Source organism: Bubalus kerabau, chromosome 19 (assembly GCF_029407905.1).
Source record: "Bubalus kerabau isolate K-KA32 ecotype Philippines breed swamp buffalo chromosome 19, PCC_UOA_SB_1v2, whole genome shotgun sequence".
NCBI classification, from domain to species: domain Eukaryota; kingdom Metazoa; phylum Chordata; class Mammalia; order Artiodactyla; family Bovidae; genus Bubalus; species Bubalus kerabau.
Window position 1 is genome coordinate 56,110,018 of NC_073642.1, and position 27,868 is coordinate 56,137,885.

Below are 27,868 nucleotides of genomic sequence, written 5' to 3' on the forward strand. Positions count from 1 at the left end.
TTTAAATTTTGTTCCTTTGATCTCCAAATGCAGCGTTTTAAGATAGATTCTTCGAAAGTCTGATGATGGTGGTAATGTTTTCCTCTGAGAGGCATTGTTCAAGGCAATGACAAAATAACCATTCACCTTTGCTGTCACTATTATGTGTGTGAGAAAAATCGTCATTTTGGTCAAATTGATACTTGTACATACCTGTTTAAGTCATAGTAAGTCATAATTCTGTGTGTGTATATATATTTGTTGTTGTTCGGTTGTTCATGTCCAACTCTTTGCAACCCCATGAACTGCAGCATGCTAGGATTCTCTGTCCTTAACTGTCTCCTGAAGTTTGCTCAGACTCATGTCCATTGAGTCAGTGATGCTATTTAACCATCTCATTCTCCTCTGCTTGCTTCTCCTGCCTTCAGTCTTTCCCAGAATCTGGGTCTTCTCCAGTGAGTCAGCTCTTTGCATCAGGTGTCCAAAGAATTGGAGCTTCAGCATCAGTCCTTCCAGTGAATATTCAGAGTTGATTTCTTCCAGGATGGACTGGATTGATCTCCTTGCAGTCCAAAGGACTCTCAAGAGTCTTCTCCAGCATCGCAGTTTGAAAGCATCAAGTTTTCAGCGCTCAGCCTTCTTTATGGTCCTACCCGTACATCTGTACATGACTACTGGAAAAACCATAGCTTTTACTGTATGGACCTTTGTTGGCAAAGTGATGTCTCTGCTTTTTAATACGATGTCTAGGTTTGTCATAGCTTTCTTCCAAGGAGCAAGCGTCTTTTAATTTCATGGTTATAGTCACCATCCACAGTGATTTTAGAGCCCAAGAAAATAAAATCTGTCACTGTTTCCACTTTTTTCACCATCTGTTTGCCATGAAGTATTGGGACTGGATGCCATGATCTTAGTTTCACACAAAGGTAATTCCATATGTGGTGGTTGTTTAGTCGCAGTGTCATGTCCAACTCTTTGTGACCCCATGGACTGTAGCCCACCAGGCTCCTCTGTCCAGGGGATTTCCCAGGCAAGAATACTGGAGTGGGTTGCCGTTTCCTTCTCCAGGGCATCTTCCTGACCCAGGAATTGAACCCGCCTCTTCTGCATTGCAGGTGGATTCTTTACCACTGAACCAGTGGGGAAGACCCAATTCCATATGCACACACATGTATGTATACACAGAACCAAATCAAAACAGCCAGCAATTTTCTGTTACTTACCTATTTGTGATCACTGCTCAACAGACAAATTAGACTTTAGGCCATTTTAGCTTTTCTCCCCCACGTCGCCTATTGCCTTACTGTAGAAGATTAAGTTTACACATGTGCTGTCTCCTCCTCCTTCCTGTGTTTTACCTTCCGTATTACATATAGTCCAAGCTTTACCTCAGGTGTAAAATTTTTCTCAGTATAAATAGATGAATTCTAATGGCTTTATATATATTATATATGTGTGTGTGTGTATGTATGTATGTATGTATGTATGTATATAATTCATGAAATGTTTTCTGGGACCCTCCATCATTCAGGACCGTTTTCTCTTTTTTGGCCTTCTCTTTACTGTTTTTCTTTAAATTTCTTTTTTCTCTCTCCTGTGTTGGACTTCTGTAGCCTGGATCCTATCTTTCTTTTTCTTGGTTTATTGTCTGATTTTGATGAAGTGCGGCTTATAGTAACTTCCTGAAAGCTGGTGTATGACAGATAGTTTTCTGCTGGCAAGTGCTCAGTCATGTCTGACTCTTTGCAACCCCATGGACTGTAGCCTGCCAGGCTTCTCTGTCCAGGGGATTTTTTCAGGTAAGAATACTGGAGTGGGTTGGCTTTTCCTTCTCCAGGTGATCTTCCCAGCCCAAGGATTGAACCTGGGTCTCTTGCATCTGCTGCATTGGTAGGTGGATTCTTCACCACTTGCACCACCTGGGCAGCCCAACAGATTGTTTGCATGTCTGAAAAAGTCTTTGTGCTTTACATTTGATTGTTGGCATTATTGGATTTAGAATTGTAAGTTGAAAATAATTTTTCCTTAACATTTTTAACATATTCTTCCTTTGTCTTCTAGCTTCCTGGATATTGTGAAGTTATCATTCTTGGTTCTTTGTGGTCTGTTTTTCCCTCTGCAAACTTTTGGGATCTTCTCTTTATTTCACTCATCTTCAGGTATTGAGAAATTTTGTGATGATATGCCTGGGCTTGAGTCTTGTTTTCATTCATTGTGTGGTATACACGTTGGGCCCTTTTAATCTGGAAACTCATTTCTTCTGTTTTGAGAAGCTTTCTTGTATTATTTCTCTAATGATTTTCTCTCCTCCATTTTCTCTGCTCCTTTCCCCGCCCTATAGTAACTATTAGTTGGATATTGGACCTCTAAGATTCTCTAGTTTAAAACTGTCTTTTCTGCTCATGTGATTCTCTTTTTTATTGAATTTCTTTAATCATCTCAGTAAATTTAAAAATTTCTGTTTTTGAGTTCTTTCTTATTTTGCTTAATAAAAAGGTCAGTTTGTGAAAGGGCCAGTAAAAAGTAATGTGCTATTCGGCTGTCCTACTTGACTTCTGATATCAGATCACTTGTTATTTAATTGGGAAGCCGTGCATATATCCTGCAATTATCCCAAACCCAAACTCCTTCTCTCAGTATCCAGTGCAGCAAAGTTTATGTGCTGTTTGGTAATATAACATAAAATAACCATAGTAGATGCAATTTGAAGGAACATATACATGTGGAGAATGCAACAACTAGTTTTGTGGGGTATTTTTGCTGTGGATTATGTAAATAATAGAATCTTTTTGGTGTGATTTTATAGGATGATTTTTCAGAATTGTCACCATATGAAAGAAAGAGACTGAAGAACATATCAGAAAATGCAAACTTTTTTGCTTCTCTTCAGTTGTCTGAGGTTTGTTTGAAGTTTCTAATCTAAACTGAGATACTATTCCTCTTGCTAGTAGGTCCATAAAATACTCATTATCAGGTTTCATAGTGTCAAATGAGGGAGGGTAAAATTAGCAAGATCTACACTTAATACAGTTTACCGTATTTTATTGATTCCAAGACTTTTTTTTTTAAACTGTTGTATTAAAGCTGTAATTGGAAGCTTCCCCTCACTCCTTTCTGTCCCTGGTCAGGGAGCTAAGACCCCACACACCTCGAGGCACAGCCAAAATAAAGAATAGAGGAAAATATGGTTAGTATTGGAAGATTTAAGGGTTAATGGCCATAAGTATGCTAATGTTTTTTAATCATTATTACTAAAGGTATAATTTACCTTGAAGGTCTTCACACTGCGGTCAAGCTTCTATGTGTGTGAGAAGAGCTGTCCAGGAGGGTGTGTGATGTTTCCCCCCAAAATACATTAAAACCCTTGGCTTTATTAAATAGTTTCTGGGCATACCAGATTCCTAAATATTCAGTGTGTATTTGCATCTTGAGGGGAGGGAGGGTGAGTTAATATAAGGCACTAAATTGCTGAGTCACTCACTAACAGTTGAAAATTCATCAGAAATGGAGACAAAAATATCTCTTATTTTGACTTTAGTTAACAGAAATTATTGATTTATGGAAGTATAACCTGTAACTTTTCTGGAAAACACCCACAAAGGGTTGCCTGAAGTATAAGTTAAACTTGGAAATTTGTAATAGTATATTTAGTAAATGTTTACTTATGTCAACGTGTTAGTAGCCTGGTGCCAGGAATCAGAATGTCAGTACTTTAGAGAGTATTATATACTTCTCTTTATTATCAATAGTGTATTTGCCTCATGTCTGCTACCGAGAGCAGTTGTCAATCCCAAGGTTCTTTACTTCCTGTAGAGATCTTGGCTTAGTGTGCATATAGTAGCAGATACTCAAATGTTTTAGAAGGTAAGCTATGTAGTTACAGTATTATTATTTTTTTAATAAGATAGTATTTTTACATGTATTATGTTTTGTGTATTTTACAGTCAGCTGCAAGGCTCCGTGAAATGATAAAGAAGAGACAGCCTCCTGAATCCAAAAGGTAAAAGATTGGGTTTGCATTTCCTATACCATGATATATTGTTGAGTTGTTTTATAATTTGAAAAAATGGTTCTACATAGTACAATAAGTAGCAGATCAGAAACAGTAATTTGGTTTCATCGTTTATATCTCTGAGGGAATACTACCTTTTAATAACTCTAAAGTTCTCATCTTCATCAAAGGACTGTAGAGGAAATAAAATCTTGAGAACTGAATTTTATTTATATTTATTATCGCTGCTAATGGAGGGAAATCTTTTTTTTTAAATATTTATAATTTTTTTTGGTTGTACTGGGTCTTCATTGCTATGTGGGCTTTCTCTAATTGTGGCAAGCACGGGCTGTTCTCTAGGTGCAGTGCATGAGTTTTTCGTTTCAGTGGCTTCTCTTGTTGTGGAGCATAGGTGCTAGGCACACAGGCTTCAGTAGTTGTGGCACACGGGCTCTGGTTACTCCATGGCCTGTGGAATCTTCTTGGACCAGGGATCGAACCCATGTCCCCTGCATTGGCAGGTGGATTCTTATCCACTGTACCACCAGGGAACTCTGAGAGAAATCTTTTTTACCACTAAATTGTTCTTATTTTTCCCTAAAAAAAAAACTATTGTTTTTTAAAGATTCCTCTACTTAATTTTTTTGTTTTTTCTTTCCCATTCCTAGAATAAAGGAAGGAAATGAACATTTGTTGCACATCTGTGAAATACAGTGCATGCATGCATGCTAAGTTGCTTCGGTCGTGTCCGAGTCTTTGTGACCCTATGGACACAGGCTTTGCTGTCTGTGGGAGTCTCCAGGCAAGAATACTGGAGTGGGTTGCCATTTCCTTCTCTGAAATACAATGCAGTGACCTAAAAAAATTTTAGGTCCTATAGATAATATAGGCCCTATATTATCTATAGGACCTAACATCCTATATTATCTCATTTAATTCTGGCAAAAATTTTGTGAGATATAAAACAGACTCAAAGAGGTAAAGTAATTTGGTCAAGGTCAAAGTAGCTCTTAAAGACTTCCCCAGCAGTCCAGTGGTTAAGAACTCCCCATTTCCAATGTGGGGGGTGCTGGTTCGATCCCTGATTGGGGAACTAATAGCCCACATCCCATGTGGCATGGCCAAAAAAAAAAAGGTAAAAAAAAAAATCAGCTTTTAAGTGGAAGCTTCAGGATTTGACCTCCAGGATGCCTTAGGTTCTCTTCTCTGCATTTTTTTTTTTTTTTCTTTTTAAGTGAGAAGCAGTTTAGTCCCTCAGTCTTGTCTGACTCTTTGCGACCTCATGGACTGGAGCCTGCCAGGCCCTTCGAGCCATGGAATTCTCCAGGCAAGAACACCGGAGTAGGTAGCCATTCCTTTCTCCAGAGGATCTTCCCGACCCAGAGATTGAACCTGGGTCTCCCCACATTGCGGGCAGACTCTTTATCGTCTGAGCCACCAGGGAAGCCCTCTTCTCTGCATTTTAACAATGCTTATGTATAAATGAAGAAACTGAAAACCTTGGCATCATTAGATCATTGTTTTAGTACTAGATGCTAATGTAACATCATTTAATTGATTTGATTCTGGTATAGGTCAACTAGCTTGAGAAAAGCTGAACCTTTAATTATGACCAGGTATTTGCAAGTGTGAAAAATTGTTACAAGAGGAACAAACAGTGTTTGACACTGGACGATAATAGCAGCTGTCCTGTTGTCAGTTGATCATTAGCTTTATATTTGCATGCATCTATATATTTTTGGCTGCTGCTCAGTGTGGCATGTGGGATCTTAGTTCCCTTTGTATATTATTTTGTTAGTAAAGATTAGTGATTTTTTTTCCCCTAAATCACCTAAGTCACAAAGTTACAGCACTTAATAGTTGTGTCAAGATAAGTATCCAGCAGCTAGAGCAGAAGTTATATAGAAAAAAGAGCATAAATTTTGAAATTTGGCAAACTTACTTTGAAGTTTCAATTCAGCAACTTATAACGGTGGTATTAACTTTGGACAATTTATATAATCTTTCCTTATCTGTAAAGTTGACGTTATGCCAATCTAGAGGGGTTTTAAAAAATTACTAAATATACATACAAAGAAGCACATATGAATATTTATGTAATTGAAACAATAATAATAATTCAAACATCCATCCTTATACCTGCCATCCAGGTCAGTAGAAATTTATAGTACCTTTTAAGGCTCTCCTCGAGGTAACAGTCATTATGCTGAATTTTGTGATAATCACTCCTTGCAGTTATTTATAGTTTTACCATCAATGAATGTATATTAATATAAATATAATATTAATAGTAATACAGTGTTTTACTTATTTTTATCTGTTTTTTATATTAACATATAATATGCCATTTTTATATTCTGGGGTTTTCTTTTGCTCACTTTTACATCTTTATATGTTTTAAAATTCGTTCATGTTGTGTGCAGCTTTACTTCATCCTGTTTTTTCTGCTCTATGAATGCACTATGTTGACTTGAATATGGACAGTTGAATTGTCTTTGTATTTCCTTTATTATAAAGACTGCTGCTCTGCTCAGTCTTAAGTCTGTTGGTGTTTATGTGTGAAGAGTTTCTCTCTGAGGAGGATTCTCTAGGAGGATTATATATTAGAACCCCAATTTTTGCATATGCTGAGGATTTTTTTTTGAAGATTAAATGAGGTATTAAATGCTTAGTATAGTTTCTACCACACAATGTACTTTAAATAAATAGTAGTTATCATTCTTCTAAACTAATGGTGGACTGTTGGTGAGCTTTATGCATGTGAATTTTTGGAAGTAATTTCAGAGGCTTCTCTTTCTCCAACATTTTTTAATGAACTACTTTTTTTTTTTAAGATTTAATTTTTTAAAGAACAGTTTTAGGTTCACAGCAAAATAGAGAGGAAGATACAGAGATTTCCCATTTATTCTCTACTCCTGCCCCTTCGAAGCTTCCCCTATAATAAACATCACGTATTAGAGCGGTTTGTAGGTTACCAAGGCTGAACCTACACTGACACATCATAATCACCTAGAGTCCATAGTTTATCTTAGGATTTGTTGTTGGTGTTGTATCTTCTGTTGGTTTTTACAAATGTCCAATGACATGTATCCATCATTAAGATAGCATACACAGTATTTTCACTTCCCTGAAAATCCTCTGCGCTCTGCTTTTTCATCCCTCCCCACCACTGCCCTCCAACAACTACTGATGTTTTTACTGTTTCCACAGTTTTGCCTTTTTTAGAATGTCACATAGTTGGAATGATACAGTATGTAGCCTTTTCAGGTTGGCTTTATTGCATTTAAGTTTTCTCCCTGTCTTTTCATGGCTTGATAGCTCATTTCTTTTTAGTGCTGAATAATAGTCTGTTGTCTGCATGCATCACACTTTACTTATTGGTTGTTTCCAAGTTTTGGCAGTTATGTGCAAAGCTGCTGGAAACAACCGAGTGTGTGCTTCTGTGCGGAGTTTTCAGCTCCTTTGAGTAAATACCAAGAAGCACGGTGGTGGCTGGACTCTATGTGACGAGTTTGCTTAATTTGGTAAGAAACCACCACACTATCTTCCCAAGTGACTGTGTCATTTTATATTTGCACCAGCAGTTAATGAGAGATCCTGCTGATACACATCTTTACCAGCATGTGGAGTCATCAGAACTCTGGATTCTGGCTATTCTAATATGGCTGTAGTGGTCTCATTGTTTCAGTTTGCATTTCTCTGATGAGATGTAATGCGAGGCATCTTTTCATATGCTTATTTCCCATCCGTGTATCTTCTTTGGTGATATGTTTGTTAAGGTCTTTGGTCCATTTATAAACGAAGTTTTCTTTGTTGTTGTTTAGGGTTTTTCAAAACAGTTTTTCATTTATTTTGGCTGTGCCTGGTGTGGGATCTTTAGTTGCAGCATGTGGGATCTAGTTCTGTGACCAGGATTGAATATGGGCCCCCTGCATGGGGAGCACATAGACCACCAGGGGAATCCCTAGTTTTAGTTTTTTAAGGAACCTCCGTACTGTTCTCCATAGTGGCTGTATCAATTTACATTCTCACCAACAGTATAAGAGGGTTCCCTTTTCTCCACACCCTCTTCACCATTTATTGTTCGTAGGTTTTTGGTGATGGCTGTTGATTGGTGCCGTCACATATTTAGAATCATACAGTATGTAGCCTCATTCAGATTGGCTTCTTTTTCTTAGTACTATGCATTTAAACTTCCCCCATATCTTTTCATGACTTAATAGCTCATTTCTTTTTTTTTTCCCCCATATATTTTTATTATGAATCTTTTGTTATTTAGATCGTTTCAGCAAAAAGACTATGGCTAAATTACATTGGAACTGCCATTGACTAAGTAATGTGACAGATCTACTTTTCTCCAACTGCTAGTCTTCTCACTTTTTTCAGAGTTCAGTTACCATAGGTCAAATCCTTTTGGAAATAAATGTCAGTTTTAGTAATATGTGATATCAGGTTTTAGTTCTGTTTATGATGCCATCATTATCTTCCTGACAAAAGATTTAGAGGACTCTGAAGTTGGCATATTACCTATAATATTTTAATACTGTGTAAATTCATAGGGATTCCCTGGTGGCTCAGATGATAAAGAATCTGCCTGAAATACAGGAGACCTGGGTTTCATCCCTGGGATAGGAAGATCCCCTGGAGAAGGAAATGGCAACCCACTCAAGTATTCTTGCCTGGGGAGTCCCAGGGAGAGAGGAGCCTGGTGGGCTACAGTCCATGGGTTCACAGAGTTGGACGTGACTGAGCAACTAACACTTTCACTCTCATGAAAGTTAATAATGAATGTTAAATCTACCAAAGACTGTTACAGGAATCTTTGGTAAATTTAACCAGTATTTAACTAAGTATATAACAAGTATACTTGGTTTTGTTTTATATTAATACTTCATTGTTAAGCTAAAGTGATAACATTTATTTTTTAAGTTATATATTTTTGACTGCACTGGATCTTCTTTGCTGCATGTGGTCCTTCTCTCACCACAGAGCTTGGAGGCTGCTCTCTAGTTGTGGTGCACGGGCTTCTCGTTGCAGTAGCTTCTTCTGTTGTGGAGCATGGGCTCTAGGCACACGGGCTTCAGTAGTGGCAGCATGTGGGCTCAGTAATTATGGCTTGCTGGCTCTAGGACCCTCGGGCTTTAGTAGTTCCAGTGCACCGGCTTAGTTGCTCCATGGCATATGGAATCTTCCTGGACCAGGGATTGAACCAGTGTACCCTGTGTAGGCAGGCAGATTCTTATCTTTTGTGCCATCAGGGAGTCCTAAAGTGGTAACATTTAAGTTAAAAGGAGCTGGTTACAGTCCTTTTAAGGCCTTGGGCAAGAAATCAGTCCAATTTTTGGACCTCATATTAGATTTCATAGCAGTACAGTTGGCTGTGCTGCGCTTAGTTGCTCAGTTGTGTCTGACTCTTTGTGACACCATGGACTGTAGCCCACCAGGCTCCTCTGTCCATGAGGATTCTCCAGGCAAGAATACTGGCTTTGGTTGCCCTCCTTCAGGGGATCTTCCCAACCCAGGGACTAAACCCAGGTCTCCCTCATTGCAGGTCTGAGCCACGAAGGAAGCCCAGCGGAACAGTTTAAGTACATATAAATAGGTCATATACTTCATTAAATCGTGAACCTCTCTCACCAGGGGGAAAAAAAGCATTACCTCTGGATCTTATTTACTCAAGATCACATTAAAATTCCCAGTATGTGCTCAGTTCCTGTTGACTGATCATAATAATGATGGGAATGAATGGGAAGCCAGGCTGCAATTGTAGTCGGTTCTCCTAGGATTTTTTGTTAATATATATGATAGTTCCATATAGATGGAATTCCAGTTGAGCTGTTTCAAATCCTAAAAGATGATGCTGTGAAAGTGCTGCACTCAGTATGCCAGCAAATTTGGGAAACTCAGCAGTGGCCCCAGGACTGGAAAAGGTCAGTTTTCATTTGAATCCTAAAAAAGGCAATGGCAAAGAATGTTCAGACTACCGCACAATTGCACTCATCTCACATGCTAGAAAAGCAGAGCTCAAAATTCTCCAAGCCAGGCTTCAATAGTACGTGAACCATGAACTTCCAGATGTTCAAGTTGGATTTAGAAAAGGCAGAGGAACCAGATCAAATTGCCAACATCCGTTGGATCATCAAAAAAGCAAGAGAATACCAGAAAAGCATCTGCTTCTGCTTTATTGATTATGCCACAGTCTTTGTATAGATCACAACAAACTGGAAAGTTCTGAAAGAGATGGGAATACCAGACCACCTTACCTGCCTCCTGAGATATCAGTATGCAGGTCAGGAAGCAACAGTTAGATCTGGATATGGAACAACAGACTGGTTCCAAATAGGAAAAGGAGTATGTAAAGGCTGTGTATTGTCACCTTGCTTATTTAACTTATATGCAGAGTACATAATGCAGATTGCAAAATGCACTTATATGCAGAGTACATAATGCAGAGTGCAAAATGCACTTATATGCACTTAACTTATATGCAGACTGCAAAATGCTGGGCTGGATGAAGCACAAGCTGGAATCAAGATTGCCAGGAGAAATATCAATAACCTCACATATGCAGATGACACCACCCTTATGGCAGAAAGTGAAGAAGAATTAAAGAGCCTCTTGATGAAAGTGAAAGAGGAGAGTGAAAAAGCTGGCTTAAAACTCAACATTCAAAAAATGAAGATCATGGCATCTGGTCTCATCACTTCATGGCAAATAGATGGGGAAACAATGGGAACAATGAGAGACTTTATTTTTTGGGGCTCCAAAATCACTGCAGTTGGTGACTGCAGCTATGAAATTAAAAGATGCTTGCTCCTTGGAAGAAAAGCTATGACCAACCTAAATAGCATATTAAAAAGCAGAGCCATTACTTTGCCGACAAAGGTCTGTCTAGTCAAGGCTGTGGTTTTTCCAGTGGTCATGTCACCCTATTTATTTAACTTATATGCAGAGTACATCATGAGAAATGCTGGGCTGGAAGAAGCACAAGCTGGAATCAAGATTGCCGGGAGAAATATCCATAACCTCAGATATGCAGATGACACCACCCTTATGGCAGAAAGTGAAGAGGAACTAAAAACCCTCTTGATGAAAGTGAAAGAGAAGAGTGGAAATGTTGGCTTAAAACTCAACATTCAGAAAACGAAGATCATGGCATCTGGTCCCATCACTTCATGGCAAATAAATGGGGAAACAGTGGAAACAATGTCAGACTTTATTTTGTTGGGCTCCAAAATCACTGCAGATGGTGATTGCAGCCATGAAATCAAAAGACACTTACTCCTTGGAAGGAAAGTTATGACCAACCTAGATAGCATATTGAAAAGCAGAGACATTACTTTGCCAACAAAGGTCCATCTAGTCAAGGCTATGGTTTTTCCAGTGGTCATGTATGGATGTGAGAGTTGGACTGTGAAGAAAGCTGAGCGCCAAAGAATTGATGCTTCTGAACTGTGGTGTTGGAGAAGACTCTTGAGAGTCCCTTGTACTGCAAGGAGATCCAACCAGTCCATTTTAAAGGAGATCAGTCCTGGGTGTTCTTTGGAAGGAATGATGCTAAAGCTGAAACTCCAGTACTTCGGCCACCTCATGTGAAGAGTTGACTCACTGAAAAAGACTCTGATGCTGGGAGGGATTGGGGGCAGGAGGAGAAGGGGACGACAGAGGATGAGATGGCTGGATGGCATCACCGACTCGATGGATGTGAGTCTGGGTGAACTCCGGGAGTTGGTGATGGACAGGAGGTCTGGCGTGCTGTGATTCATGGGGTCACAAAGAGTCGGACACGACTAAGCGACTGAACTGAACTGTATGAATGTGAGAGTTGGACTGTGAAGAAAGCTGAGCGCCGAAGACTTGATGCTTTTGAAATGTGATATTGGAGAAGACTCTTGAGAGTCCCTTGGACAGCAAGGAGATTAAACCAGTCAACCAGTCAATCCTAAAGGAAATCAACCCTGGCTATTCATTGGAAGGACCGATGCTGACGCTGAAACTCCAATACTTTGCCCACCTGATGCGAAGAACTGACTCACTGGAAAAGACCCTGATGCTGGGAGAGATTGAAGGCAGGAGGAAAAGGGGACAACAGAGAATGAGATATTTGGATGGCATCACTGACTCGATAGACGTGAGTTTGAGCAAGCTCCGGTAGTTGGTGATGGACAGGGAAGCCTGGTGTGCTATAGTCAATGGGGTTGCAAAGAGTCAGACACTGACTGAATGACTGAACTGAATTTTCTGTTGTCTGGAGATACCCCAGTTTATCTGTCCATTGGTTTGTTGAAGGATATCTTGGTTGCTTCCCAGTTTGGCAAGTTGTGAGCAAAGCTCCTATAAACATATGTGTAGGTTTTTGTGTGGACCACCCTGGAGTTTGTTTTTATTTGTTCTGTTGCATATCTTTTTTAAAATTTATTTTTATTTATTTATTTTTTTTTCTTAAGATTTTAAATTTTATTTTATTTTTAAACTTTACATAATCCGCCACAGGTATATATGTTTTTAATTAAAAAATAGAGGTATAGTTTATTTACAGTATTAATTTCAGGTGTACAACATAGTCATTTTAAATTCTTATAGATTATACTCCATTTATAGTTATTATAAAATATTGGCTATATTTCCTGTGCTATAAATATATGCTTATAGCTTATTTTTTACAAAGTAGTTTGTACCTGTTACTCCCGTACCCTTATATTCCCCCTCCTCTCTTCCTTCTCCTTACCCGTAACCACTAATTTGTTCTCTGTATCTGTCAGTGTGTTTCTGTTTTGTTATATTCATTCATTTTATATTTTAGATTCCATATGTAAGTGATAACATACAGTGTTTGTCTTTTTCTGTCTGATTTATTTCATCAAGCATACTACCCTCCAGATGCAGTCATGTTGCTGCAAATGGCAAAACTTTGTTCTTTTTTATGGCTAAGTAGTATTCCTTTGCGGAGAAGGCAATGGCAACCCACTCCAGTACTCTTGCCTGGAAAATCCCACGGACGGAGGGGCCTGGTAGGTTGTAGTCCATGGGGTCGCTAAGAGTCGGATACAACTGAGCGTCTTCACTTTCACTTTTCACTTTCATGCATTGGAGAAGGAAATGGCAACCCACTCCAGTGTTCTTGCCTGGAGAATCCCAGGGACGGGGGAGCCTGGTAGGCTGCCATCTATGGGGTCACACAGAGTCAGACACAACTGAAGTGACTTAGCAGCAGCAGCAGCATTCCCGTGTGTGTGTGACTGTGCTGGATGTTTGTTGCTTTGCCCAGGCTTTTTGGGGTCCAGTTTCTGAGAGTGGGGGCTACTCTCTAGTTGTGGTGTGTGATCTTATCATTGTATTGGCTTCTGTTGTTGCAGAATTTGGGCTCTTGGTCATGCTGGCTCAGTAGTTGTGACACATGGGCTTAGTTTCTCTGTGGCGTGAAATCTCCCTTGAGCAGGGATCCAACCCATATACACTGTGTTGGCAGGAGGAATTCTTATCCACTGTACCTCTAGGGAAGTCCAAAAGCACATTGTTTTTATTTCATAATTGCTGCATCTTATCTCTCTGAGGTTTTTTATTTTTATATTATTTATTATTTATTCATTTATTGGCTGTGCTGGGTCTTTGTTGTGCACAGGTTTTTTTTTTTTCCTCTTGTTACAGAGCATGTATTTTGGAGTGCGTGGGTTCAGTAGTCTTGGTTCATGAGTTCAGTAATTGCAGTTAACAGGCTCTAGGCTGCGAGCTTTAATAGTTGCAGGACACAGGCTTAGTTGTTGTACAGCAGGTGGAATCTTCCAAACCAGGGATTGAACCTCTGTCCCTGCATTGGCATGTGTATTCCCCACCACTGAGTCACCGTGGAATCCTCTGAACTACTTTTTTAAATGAAAAAATAATAAATAAAAAGTAGGGTATCTATGATTTTACAAGGTAAATGATGTGGAAGCAAATGCAATGAAATAGTCAAGTCTTTTTTTTTTTTTTTTTTAAGTTTAGACCTTAGTTCTCCACCCTTCTTCCTAGAGTAATCCACTGTTAATATTTTCATGGATATTCTTCCATTGGTAATCTTACCAGTTACAAATGTATATGTATATATTTTATAAAAAAACAAATGTAACTATATTCAACATATACTGTACCTTCTCTTTTGCTTCTTATATCTTAGAGTTCATGTCGTCGCACATAGAGATCTATTTCATTCTTTTTTTATGGCTGCTTAATAGTTGACTAGATATGTATGTCTTAATACCCCTTACCTCCCCATAGTGAACAGTTACCATGTTTCCAAACTTTTAATTAAAATTAGTGTAGGTATGTATATATATCTTTGCAGTGTTTGACTATATGTGTGAGATACATTACTAGAAGTTATCGCCTTGGTAGTAATAAATACATATAACTCTTTTATGAGTATAACATGATTTTCCTTCCACTCCTTAGGAAGAAACCCAAGAAAAAAGAAAATGGAACTGGATGTAGAAGGTCAATGCGATTACTAAGAGTTGATCCTTCAGGAGTCCCATTGCCAGCAGCCCCAACCCAGACAGTATTAGAAGTAGATGAAAATGTAAGAAAGAGTGCAAATATACTATATTAACTCAATAAAATACTGAAAAATTTGAAGTGTTTGAAAGTAGAGTAAAAAGTCAGTAAAGTATGTTTAATTTGTACTTCATTAATTTAATACTTGACTGTTATATGGTTTAATATGGTTGGATGGCATCACTGACTCAATGGACATGAGTGTGGGTGGACTCCGGGAGTTGGTGATGGACAGGAAGGCCTGACGTGCTGTGGTTCGTGGGGTCGCAAAGAGTCGGACACAGCTGAGCGACTGAACTAACTAACTAATATGGTTTAATGAGTAAGATTTCAAACTCATGAAAGACTGGATTATATATTTCTGCAGACTTACCTATGTCAGATTGTGGGTAAATTGCTTAGCCATTCTGAGCCTCAGTTTCCCTATTTTTAAAATAGCAACAATAACAGAAACCTCTCACAAGGGGTATCATGAGGGATAAAGGTCCTTAATTATATTGAATGTATTATATTACTTAGTAAGCAATAAATGGTAGTATTAATAATAATATGTGATAATAATGATGGGGGTCCTATACTGTGGTTTAATTTATGCTGTCAGTGAGTGGAAAGAGTGTATGTACCAAGTTTATTGTCTGAGTAAGATTATTTTTTATTCAGGAGCATCTACTGTTTTTAATACTTTATATCTAAGTGCTTAATTATAACTTGGAAGATAGTACTCATTAGCCTGGTGCTTTGAGAGCTAATTGAAAATTAAGTTGCTACAGAGAGAGTAGCTCATTTTTTGAAGCCTCTATGCATCCATGATAAGAAATAATTTACATTGAATCCACTCCACGTGCGTGTGCGTGCATATACACACACACACACACACACAAAACTGAAACAAACCTTTTGTGAAATGATACTTAACCCTTACTACATATGATGTACTTTTGAATTTTCTGGTCTATTCTTTTCTCATTCAATAAAACACCGTGTTGGTTATAACATATTAAAATGATTTCATGACTTGTGGGTTATAATCCCTGATATAAAAATGATAGAGTAATAACTTGAGTAATGAAATTGAACTGATCTGAATCAATTCCTAGCAACTCTATTTATGGTCAGTGTAACTTTGGATAAATTAACTTCTCTGTTTCATTCCACTGTTTTTGAAATGTGGTATCTCATTCACTGGATTATTAAGGGAATTAAATGAGATAATACATGTTTTTACTTTACAGGATACTTGGCATTCATTCATTGAACAACTGTTTTTGATTGCTAACTATATGTCACCCCTGTTGTAGATGTTGAAAGTAAAGAGAAACCTTAAGCTTGAATTCTAAGGCAGAGTGACAACCAAGTTTTTTTTTTTCTTATTTTTTATAACAGCCTTTGATACCTCCTGGGCCTTTAGAAATGACTCCTGAAAATCAAGATGATGACAATGCACTATTTAAAGGATTTTTGCAGACTTGGGCAGAAATGAGCAAGGTATCACTTGGGAGGGTAAACCCAAGCTTTTAAGCAAATTTCAGTGCATATGTTAATTTAGTACTTTGGTTTCTCTCATTGTTTCAGACAAGAAGTAAAAACACTGAGAAGGAATTATCTAGCATTAAAAGGTGAGTTAAAATCCCTTGCTTTTGTTTTACATTTCCTGAGATCTTTAAATTATAAAGACTATATACCATTAGAGGAAATTTGAAAATGAGGTGAAAAGAATTATCCATCATGTTTCTACCCTAACAACTGTTGATTTTGTGTATTTCCTTTCAAATATTGCTATATACAAAACCACTGGGACACAAGCTTCATGAATGCATGGATTTTATCTCAATAACCAGAAAAGTGCATGGCGCATAATATATATTTGTTCAGTGTTTAATAAATGAGTATAATTACATACACTTTTGCTTCATTATGTTTTAATATATGTGCAGTTTTGCATTATGCTTTTCCATTAACATTGTGGTTGGATGTTACTAGAGTCTTTAAATTTATGGAATAATTGAGTAATATTTCAGTAGATGAAATTTGCTTAACCTCTTGATATTTGGAGTTGTTTTGTTTAGTTTTGAGTGTTGTGTGTTTGTGTATCTGCTGAAGTTTATATTGTGATAGTGGATTATTTCCTTAGGATAGATTCCAGAAGTGAGGTCAAACATCATGGACGTTTTTATAGCCTTTCAGTTCAGTTCAGTCACTCAGTTGTGTCCAACTCTTTGTGACCCCATGGACCACAGCACTCCAGGCCTCCCTGTCCATCACCAACTCCCAGAGTTTACACAGACTTATGTCTATTGAGTCAGTGATGCCATCCAACCATCTCATCTTCTGCTGTCCCCTTCTCCTCCTGCCTTCAATCTTTCCCAGGATCAGGGTCTTTTCAAACGAGTCAGCCTCGTTGCATCAGGTGACCAAAGTATTGGAGTTTCAGCTTCAACATCAGTCCTTCCAAGGAACACTCAGGATTGATCTCCTTTAGGATAGACTGGTTGGATCTCCTTGCAGTCCAAGGGACTCTCAAGAGTCTTCTCCAACACCACAATTCAAATACATCAGTTCTTCGGTGCTCAGCTTTCTTTATAGTCCAACTCTCACATCCATACATGACTACAGGAAAAACCATAGCCTTGACTAGATGGACCTTTGCTGGCAAACTAATGTCTCTGCTTTTTAATACACTATCTAGGTTGGTCATGACTTTCCTTCCAAGGAGTAAGCGTCTTTTAATTTCATGGCTGTAGTCACCATCTGCAGTGATTTTGGAGCCCCCCAAAATAAAGTCTGACACTGTTTCCACTGTTTCCCCATCTATTTGCCATGAAGTGATGGGACCAGATGCCATGATCTTCATTTTCTGAATGTTGAGCTTTAAGCCAACTTTTTCACCGTCCTCTTTCACTTTCATCAAGAGGCTCTTTAGTTCTTCACTTTCTGCCATAAGGGTGGTGTCATCTGCATATATGAGGTTATTGATATTTTCCCCAGTAATCTTGATTCCAGCTTGTGCTTCCTCCAGTGCAGCATTTTGCATGATGTACTCTGCATTTAAGTTAAATAAGCAGGGTGACAATATACAGCCTTGGTGTACTCCTTTTCCTATTTGGAACCAGTCTGTTGTTCCATGTCCAGTTCTAACTGTTGCTTCCTGACCTGCATACAGGTTTCTAAAGAGGCAGGTCAGGTGGTCTGATATTCCCATCTCTTTCAGAATTTTCCACAGTTTGTTGTGATCCAGTCAAAGGCTTTGGCATAGTCAATAAAGCAGAATTAGATGTTTTTCTGGTATTCTGTTGCTTTTTCGATGATCCAACGGATGTTGGCAATTTGATCGCCGGTTCCTCTGCCTTTTCTAAAATCAGCTTGAACATCTGGAAGTTCACGGTTCACGTATTGCTGAAGCCTGCCTTGGAGAAATTTGAACATTACTTTACTAGTGTGTGAGATGAATGCAATTGTGCGGTAGTTTGAGCATTCTTTGACATGGCCTTTCTTTGGGATTGGAATGAAAACTGACCTTTTCCAGTCCTGTGGCCACTGTTGAGTTTTCCAAATTTGCTGGCATTGAGTGCAGCACTTTCACAGCATCATCATTTAGGATTTGAAATAGCTCAACTGGAATTCCATCACCTCCACTAATTTTGTAGTGATGCTTCCTAAGGCCCACTTGACTTCATATTTCAGCATATCTGGCTCTAGGTGAGTGATCACACCATTGTGGTTATCTGGGTTCCCCTTTAGGACATGCCAAATTGTTTTCCAAAATCTTTTTTTTTTTTAATTTCTGAAAATCTTATATGAATTTACTCTGCTGTTAGTATATATGAATGTTTAGTATATATGAATGTTTAACTATAGCCTACTAACTTTTATGAGTGAAAAATAGTACTCTGTTGTTTAATTTGATTTCCTTGGTTGCCAGGAAGTTGAATATTTTCCCACATTTATTATTACTTTTCTTTTTTGAATCACCTTTTATTGTTTTCACCATTGAGTTTGGTTTTACTTCTCAAGTTTAACTTTTTAATGTTCTCAGCTACAAAGTCAAGTTAAATGGCATGGTCATTAGTGAAGATACTGTCTGTAAAGTTACCAGAGGCTCAGTTTCCTCAATGGCCATCCATCCATCGGAAATGAGAACTTTGGTGGCAGTTGGGGCCAAATCTGGGCAAGTTGGACTTTGGGATTTGGTAAGTTACTATTAATTTTTTGAAGCTACTGAAATTCAACTAAAGGAAATAGAGTGCGGAAGAATAGCCTAGAGCCATGTGTTTCTAGGTGTTACTTGAGATATATAGTTTTGTGCTTTGTGATTTCAAATTTTAGAAACTTAGAGGAATTTAAATTTACTTTATAAAACTTCTAACATTTTTAGCTTGAATATCATTAGTCATCTGGGCATAAATGCCTGCCAGGAAACTTTATTACAGCTTTAAATGTATATATGAAAAGATCATAGCAAGTTCTTAGTTTACTAATTATGTTTAAAATATAATTTTCAAACTGGATCAAAATATCTTCCCAGGGATGATCTTAGGATGATCCTAGTCATTTTTGATGAGTCAGAAACTGATATTAAATTTCGTTCATTGCATATATAATAATGCATTGATTGCTTTTAGTGGTTACAAAATTGAATAAAGCCAAGTTAATATTCTCTGAAATTATGTATTTATTTATTTTTGGCTTTGCTGGGACTTCGTTGCTATTTGGCCTTTTCTCTAGTCTCGATGAGCCGGGGCTGCTCTCTAGTTGTGCTCAGGCTTCCTATTTCGGTGGCTTGCCTTGTGGCAGAGCATGGGCCCCAGGGCGCTCAGGTTTCATCATCTGTGGCACATGGGCTCAGTAGTTGTGGCTCCCGGGCTCTAGAGCACAGGCTCAGGAGTTGCAGTACACTGGCTTAGTTGCTCTGCAGCATATGGGATCTTCCCGGATCAGAGATTGAACTCATGTCTCCTGCACTGGCAGACCACTGAGCCACCAGGGAAGCCCTGAATTTATTTTCTAATTGGGGAAGTAGAACAAAGACATGAGAAATGCCTGAAGGACAGTTAATGGAGACGGAGAAGCCATTGTGACTTGTCAAGGGTTGGGGTTAATTTGTCGATGGTTGGGGTTAATAAATAAAATGAATTTTGTGAGAAGAGAAGAAGTAAAAACCAAGTTCTCTTTTATTTTGAGTGCCTAGGTTCTTGCTTACTTTGATAAGATGTTAGTAGGGGTAGGAGGCGAAAGGATTTGGTAAAGAAAACAGAAGCAGGGAAGTGGGACGAGGACCAGAAATAGTATAAGATTGTATAAGCTAAGAGATGAATTTCAAGCATGAGAGTCTGACAGGGCTTTTTTTCAGAGGAGTTAAGAAGAATGGGTGGCTTCACTTGTAGATCAGTTGGTAAAGAATCCACCTGCAATGCAGGAGACACAGGTTTGATTCCTGGGTTGGAAAGATCCCCTGGAGAAGGAAATGGCAACCCACTTCAGTATTCTTGTCTGGAGAATCCCATGGATGGAGGAGCCTGGAGGGCTGTAGTCCATGGGGTCACTAGAGTTGGACATGACTTAGTGACTAAACGACCACCAAAAAGAATGGGAACAGAAAAAAGGGATGTTCGTTTTGACATAGGGTATGATTAGTGAGTTGAGAGAATAGCTTCAACAATAAGGTAAGGAAGGAACAGAGACTTTTAGGAGATTAAAAAAGTATGGGGTCTTGGACTTCCCAGGTGGTGCAGTGGATGAGAATCTGCGTGTGAACGCAGGGAACATGGGTTCGATCCCTGTTCCAGGAAGAGTCCACATGCTGTGGAGCAACTAAGGCTGTGAGCCAGAACTACTGAAGCCTGAGTGCCTAGAGCCTGTGCTCTGCACCAAGAGAAGCCATCGCGATAAGAAGCTTGAGCATCCCAAGCAAGAGTATCCCCCACTCACTGCACTAGAGAAACCCGCATGCAGCAATGAAGACCCAGTGCAGCCAAAAATAAATAAAACAAAAATTTAAAAAAAAATGAAGTAGAAGAAATGAAAACAGTGGATAGACTATTTGTTGAAGAACTTAGAAAAGGAAAAACAGAATTAGCGTAGTCAAGTGAGTATCTTTTAAGGGTGCGTGTTGATATATAGCACAGAGTTGAAGACATGTAGAACAGTCCATTTGTCATGTCTTTTCTGATCTCCAAAAATCTTTTTTACTGGATGTCTGCAGTCCAGTGTTTTTATCAGCTTTCTAGTTTTTCAGGACACCTGGTTATCTCAACAGACTGAGCAAGTCTAAAGCCAGTGTCTTAGCTATCCTGTTCTCACTCCCCAACTTCCTTAGTTTTTTTTTTTTTTTTTTAATATTTATTTTTATTGTTGTGGCACATGGGTTCTTTGCTCTTAGCTGCGGAATGCGGGATCTTTAGTTGAAACATGTGAACTCTTAGTTTTGGCATGTGGAATCTGGTTTCCTGACCAGGGAACAAACCGACCACCCTGCACAGGGAGTGGGGCATCTTAGCCACTGGACAGCCAGGGGAGTCCTCCCCTAGTTTTTGTTTTTTAAATTAGTTTTGTTGAGGTATAAGTCATATTTTATAAAATCCACACATTTAAAATGTACAATTTAATGATTTTGAGTAAGTTTATTGAGTTGTGTAACTATCATCATAATTCAGTTTTAGAACATTTTCATCATTCCTGTAAGATTCCTCATGGCTATTTACATTTAATCCCTGTTTCTACCCTTACCCCTGGGCAAATCTCTACAAATTTGCATTTTTTAGATAAATTTCATATAAATAGAATCATAGAATACATGGTCTTTTATGTTGGTGTTTTTTTTTTAGTATGGTTTTAAGGTGTATCTGTGTTACTATAACATGCTTGTAGATGCTAATCTATCAGCACCTCTGTCTTTTATTGTTGAATAGTATTTCTGTGTTTGATTATACAACATTTTGTTTATGCATTTATCACCCGGTAGACATTTGGGTTGTTTCCACTTCCTGGCTGTTCTGAATAATTTGATTTTAAATATTGTGTACACATTTTTGTGTGGAAATGTGTTTTCATTTCTTTCGAGTGGGTTCCTGGGAATAGAATTGCTAGGTCATATGGAAACTGGTTAACATTTGAGGAACTGCCAAACTGCTTTCCAAAGGGTTTGCACCATCTTCTGTTCCCACCAGCAATGTATGCAGGTTCCAGTTTTCATCCATGCTCACCAACATTTATTATTGTCTGTCTTTCTGATTATAGTCTTTCAAAGTGGGTGTATTTTCCTAGTGAAGTTTTATCTCCCTGTGGTTTTGATTTGCATTTGTCTAATGAATAATGATGTTGAGGCTCTTATCCTGCCATTTGGATGTCTTTGGTGAAATGTCTATTCAGATCTTTTGTCAATTTTTTTTATTGGATTGTTTGTTTTCTTATTGAGTTGTAAGAGTTCCTTGTATACTCTAGATGCGAATCCTTATCAGGTACTTGATTTACAAATATTTCTCCTTGTCTTTTCATTTTCTTTATGCTATTGAAGTGCAAAGTTTTGAGTTTTGATGAGGTCCAATTTATCAAATTTTTAATGGATTGTGTTTTTGGTGTCATCTAAGAAATCTTCCGTGTAGCCTGAAGTCAGGAAGTTTTTCTCCTATGTATTTTTCTAAATATTTTTATAATTTAAGCTTTCACACTTAGTTCACTGATCCACCTTGAGTTAGTATTATTTTTATAATCTTTGAATTGTTTTTGTATATGCTCTGAGGTAAGGGCCCTGGTTCCTCTTTTCATATGTGTATATCCCGTTGTCCCAGCGCTGTTGAAAAGACTCCTTTGCCGCATTGAATTGCCTTGGTATGCCCTCAGCTTTCCACTTAACTTTTCTTAAGATTCCTAGTCTTGCCTAGGGTCAAAAGTTGCGTTGTCATTCATTTGGTCACCCATGTACCCATTCATTCATTCCACACTTACTGAGTATTTTGTGTTAAGTACCTTTCTAATGATGCCCCAGCCATATTTGTGAGGAAAGACTGTCCATGTTCTCATAGGGTTTGGAATTTAGTGGCAAAGGCAGCATGAATGAAGTAATTATATGTTTGATAAGTGGAGTGGATTATATACTCTGATTAATGGAGTGAAGGAAGAGTGGTATTATCACGTAACAGGTAGACTGGCCTAATTTGGAGGATCAGGGAAGGCTTCCCTGAAGAAGAGAGAATTGAGTTGAGATTTGAAAGCTAAGTAGGAATAAACCAAGCAAAGAAAGGGAAAAGAGCATTTCAGGCAAGAGGAACAGCATGTTAAGGACCTTAGGCAGTAGGGTGCCGGCTTGATACATTCAAAGACCTGAAAAAATGCCTGTGTGGCTGGAGCATGGACAACAAAGGCATAGATAGAAGGGATGAGTGGAGTAGGGGGGAAATACAGAGGTGGGAAGAGGTCAGATGTATATCTTTATAAATTTTGTTGAGAATTTTGCTTTTTATCCTAAAAGCAAGAGGAAGCATGGAAGAGTTAGGTTGTCCCTTCATTCCTTATGTCTAGTAAAATCCTTTAATGATTTTGCCCTCTCTTTCCTGTCCTGGTTAACAGCAGATTAGTGAGGGCTCCATTTTCTTTTTCTTTTCTTTTTTGGGAGTAATCGTCTTTTCTGGTGCTTGTACTTTCAGTTTTCATATTCCAATCCAGTGTGTACAGACAGTCATTTCTAGGCGCAAAACAAACTGGTCCTGGACTCATTTTGGTTTGAAGTTGTTAGATGTACACTTAACTTGGTATTTTTGGACTGAAATGAAATTTGAACTGCAGGTTTCCCTCCTTATCCAAAGTGAAAGTGAAAGTGAAGTCACTCAGTTGTGTCCAACTCTTTGTGACCCCATGGACTGTAGCCTACCAGCTTCCTCCTTCCATGGGATTTTCCAGGCAAGAATACTGGAGTGGGTTGCCATTTCCTTCCCCACCTTATCCAACAGTAGAGTATTACTATGAAACAGTTTGTAAGCTCAAATGGTGTAATGCAAGAAGCAATTACCTTAAGGTGTCTTGATAATAAATGCACAGAATAAATCAAGATAAAGTACAGATGCTGTCAGACACAGTTCAGAGCTAAGAGCGGCTTCATGCTGAGATCCTGAGGGTAAGTTCCCTGGGACAGAGCTTGGTGGTGCCACTCTTGCTGCTTGGGGTGCGCTGCCTCTGTAACAGCTTCCTGCAAAACAAATGCTGAATACTATTTTCATTTTTCACCTTTTCTCATAAAAACGAAAATCCTTTTTGGATTCCCTTCAGTTAGCGAAAATAGGTGTTAACATAGGTGTTTTGTAAGAGCGAAGTGGTGTAAAGCACAAAGCAAACTTTTGAAAAGCAAGGTTACCTGTGTTTATTTTTAAAGTAATTAAAATAGAAAATTCAGTTCTTCAGTTCTACCAGGCACATTTCAAGTGCTTAATAGCCACACATGAATAGTGGATACCATATTGGACAGTGCATACATATATCATTTTTGTCATCTCAGAAAGTTCTTTTGGACAGTGATGCTGTGGAGCAAGTTAATAACAGCATTAATTTTGGTAAAATAAGGCTCAAAGATAAGATAACAAACAACGGAATGAAGGAGACAGCAAAACTAAGGAAACAAATTGAAAATCAGTGAAACTAATAAATGAGAAGGAACAGAATAAACATTGCTGAAAATAAAATTACTGATATTAAAGGAAAGATTTGAGGTTATCTTAAATACAGATGAAAAAAGTTTTAAGGGAAAAGCCAGAATTGGATTGGCACGTTTGAAAATGTATGAAATGTTCTTGGAAGCTTTGGAGCTTAAAGGACAAAGAATTCTTCAGGTAGGAAAAACAAATTATATTCAAGGGGAGAAGCCAGGCTTGCCTCAGTTTTCTACAACATTTTATGTAATGTCTACAAAGTTCTGAGGGAGGAAGTGTGGCCTGGAATACATAGGTAGCCCAAGATATTATTCTTATGTAAAGGCAGCAGGTAGGTATTTTCACATGTGAAAAAACTCAAGAAATTCAAGACCTATGAGTTCATCTGGAAAAAACTGCTTGATAGAAAATCTCAGCCAGTTAAAAGTAAGTCAAAATTAAGAATTCACAAGTGAAGAAGCTTGACAGAAGAATCGATGATGAGTATTGAATCCATTTAAATGAAGAACTAATATTAAACAGCAATATGAATTATGGTTACAGAACTAGTTATGAATGTTGTTAACCTGGACAAAATTAACTATAGAGATGGAAAAAGGGGAGATAGGAGGGTGGGAGGAAATAGTGTCCTCAATCAATAGAAATTTAAAATTGAGACATCCATAGTTAAATTTAAAAATAAAACTTAATGACTGTAAGGGCTTTATGCTTTATACTGTTTCCTTCTTAGATAACTCTTGTAAAGAAATACTTGAAATTCAAAAATTCCTTCAGCTTGCTTTTCTTTTATTATTTTAAAGTATAGTTAAATTTAATACTATTAAAAGTGGCCTTCCCCATCCCACCCCCCCAAAAATCTTCTCTGTCCTTCTATCTATATAAGTAACTAAATGTAAAGACATCTATAATGATTGCTCAGTATTTCAGTGATAATTTTGGTCAATTTGGGGTTTTGAATGATTTTTCAGAGCTTTTGTCTGGAGCGTATTGTTTTTCTAAAAAATATATGCTATGGACAAATATGCCAAAGAGTTAACAGTGGTTAACTCTGGGTAGGAGGAGGAGTATGTGTGGTTGTAATTTTTTTCCTTTTTCTAAAAGGAATTTTTCTTTCTTTCCTTTAAAATTTTTTTCTCTTTAAAAACTTAAATAAAAAAGACAAAAACAGTGCTTGAGTATTTCAGAGCAGACTAGGCTAGATTTGGAGATGATAGTTGTTGGTTCATAGTATAACATGCGGTATAGGAATGTAGTGTGGAAATTCGAAACATGATGATTTCAGAGTTGATAATCCAGTGGTGAGAGGATAATCTTTAGAAGCAGTAATATTACTACAGAAATTCAAATACATGCATTTTTTATGGGGTATTTAGGGGATTTGTTTGTTTTTTTTTTTTTTTTTCCAGTTGCTAAGTCGTGTCTAACTCTTTGTGATTCCATGGACTGCAACATGCCAGGCATCCCTGTCCTTCAATATCTCCTGGAGTTTGCTCAAACTCACGTCCATTGAGTCAGTGATGCTATCTAACCATCTTATCCTCTGCCGCCCCCTTCTCCTCTTGCCCTCACTCTGCCACCCCCTTCTCCTCTTTCCCTCAATCTTTTCCAGCATCAGGGTCTTTTCCAGTGAGCCAGCTCTTCGCATCAGGTGGCCAGAGTATTTAGGGGATAAAATATTGTAAATACTATCATTTTGGGCCAGAACCAAACAACTTACGAAAATTGTGCTCAGGATGATATACTCATAGAGAAGCATACTTAGCAAGCAAAGTAGAAGTAACGTTCATGTATTTTAGTAGGAAGGAATTATCCTGTGTGTGCAATAAAAAGTAAATCTCACATTTCCTGAGGATTTCATGAAATTAAGTCAGAATAAGCAGTAATTATTTCCCCTCTGCATTATGAAAAATTAGTTGTCTAGTGGTAAAAAACTGGAAACTGTTAATATAAATGAGACTTAATTCTGTTGGATTGAAAATTAGGAAAATAGCTTAGAGTCTAAAGTTTCTAGTTCTGACTTTCTAATTGGGAGGTTGGGTATATAATAGACTGAGAAAAGACTGACTATAATACAGACAAAAATATTTTAATGACTTAATGACATAGAATATATTACTATTTCTCACCAGTTTTTGTCTCTCTCCCTACCCCTAACTCTCTTCCAGACTCACCAACCTAAAGAGGATGGAGTTTATCTTTTTCAGCCCCACAGTCAGCCGGTCGGCTGTCTTTACTTCTCACCTGCCAATGCGGCTCACCTGCTGTCACTGAGCTATGATGGCACATTACGCTGTGGGGACTTTTCCAGGGCTGTTTTTGAAGAGGTAAAATGTTAATGTGTTTACATATTGACCTTAGATGATATTCTAGATTCTTTATGAAATGCCACATGAATGATTATTATACCATCAGACTGGATGAGATGGGATGGAACAGGGACTTTAGAACTATTCTGCCTAAATTCATATCCCATCTGGTACTCTTTGTGTGACCTTGGCAAGTTCCTTTACCTCTTTGTGTCTCAGTTTCCTTAGTTTTGAAGTGAAACAGTAATAATATTTACCTTACAGGACTGTCACGAGGATTAAGTGAGTTAATGTAGATAAAGTACTTAAAACAGAGCCTGGCACATGAGAGATTTTTGCTCTTATTTTTTATTTTTGCAAAAATCTTTTAAAGACAATAACCTATTCTTCTGTTTTAAGGCTTAAAACTTGTCTTTTATTCAGGAAAAATATTAGAATATTATTATATTTTTGTTTATTATTTCTAGCCTTTGCAGATATGAATTTTGTGAGGCTGATTCTTAGATGTGACAGAAAAGACTATAGAGAAATTCATCACATAACAAATAGTACTATAGCACATTATATCTAAAACATATGGCAAGTCTACATTAACTCACTTAATGTATCACAGAAACTATAAAATTTGCTTTTTTGTCTTCTAGCTAAGATTTATCAGGCCTACATGCCATATATATATATCTGATAATAGATTAGCTCAGCTATTTTTATCTGGTGAAGTTAGAATGAAATACTGCAATAGGATGTGATAAAATTGTACTCTGGCAAGAAATGGACACCCAGGCGATTTCGTTCAGAACATCTTAGGCCAGGTTTATTCGTAACCACCTGTTGAGGATAAGGTCTTTTCTGGGCTAATCTAGCCTCTATGAGGTCAGATTAAGTTGAAGTCTGTTTAAGAATAGTTGAAAGACGTTAGGCTCGTACTTGTGACTATCCATCTGCTGAAAGATAACTCTACCAAGGTAAACAGCCTTTACCCCTTGAAGGTTTTCTAATCCATTTGATCTCTGGTTGGGTAGACCAGAAGCTTCCAAAGGCCTGAGGAATCCTCACAGTATTTGATGCCAGTGATTACATTTGGTCTCCTACTTAAATATCTGCTACTTAATGCTTACAACAAACATGTCATTTCAAGTGAGCTTTCACATTTGCTCATTAACCATATTAGATTTCCTCATTAAGAGAATTCTTATAAATTAAACCCTTTTTCAATGTGAATTTTAATCTTTATGAAGTTTAGGATGGTTTAGATGTAGGTTTCTACCCTTTAACTTATTTTGAATGAAACTTTTGGAGTTTTTAGACATCCTCAGTATAAGGGCAATTTTATGTGTGAAACAATGAAGAAAACATGATATCATCACTTATGGTTTATTGTCATAAATACTAATTTAATTGATCTAATTTTATGTATGCCTTAA

At 37.8% G+C, this 27,868-nt stretch overlaps 1 protein-coding gene across 12 annotated transcripts in view; it reads left to right on the forward strand.

The window, feature by feature from the left end:
• The window catches only part of WDR76 (WD repeat domain 76), a 54,186-nt gene that overhangs the window by 10,691 nt on the left and 15,627 nt on the right, over positions 1-27,868 (forward strand). For all 12 annotated transcript variants that reach the window (XM_055556261.1, XM_055556255.1, XM_055556256.1 and 9 more), the window contains 7 exons: positions 2,786-2,878; positions 3,924-3,979; positions 14,402-14,528; positions 15,887-15,988; positions 16,076-16,119; positions 18,537-18,690; positions 26,304-26,462. In XM_055556261.1, the coding sequence (XP_055412236.1) occupies positions 2,786-2,878; positions 3,924-3,979; positions 14,402-14,528; positions 15,887-15,988; positions 16,076-16,119; positions 18,537-18,690; positions 26,304-26,462 (735 nt within the window). The remainder of the gene's footprint in view (positions 1-2,785; positions 2,879-3,923; positions 3,980-14,401; positions 14,529-15,886; positions 15,989-16,075; positions 16,120-18,536; positions 18,691-26,303; positions 26,463-27,868) is intronic.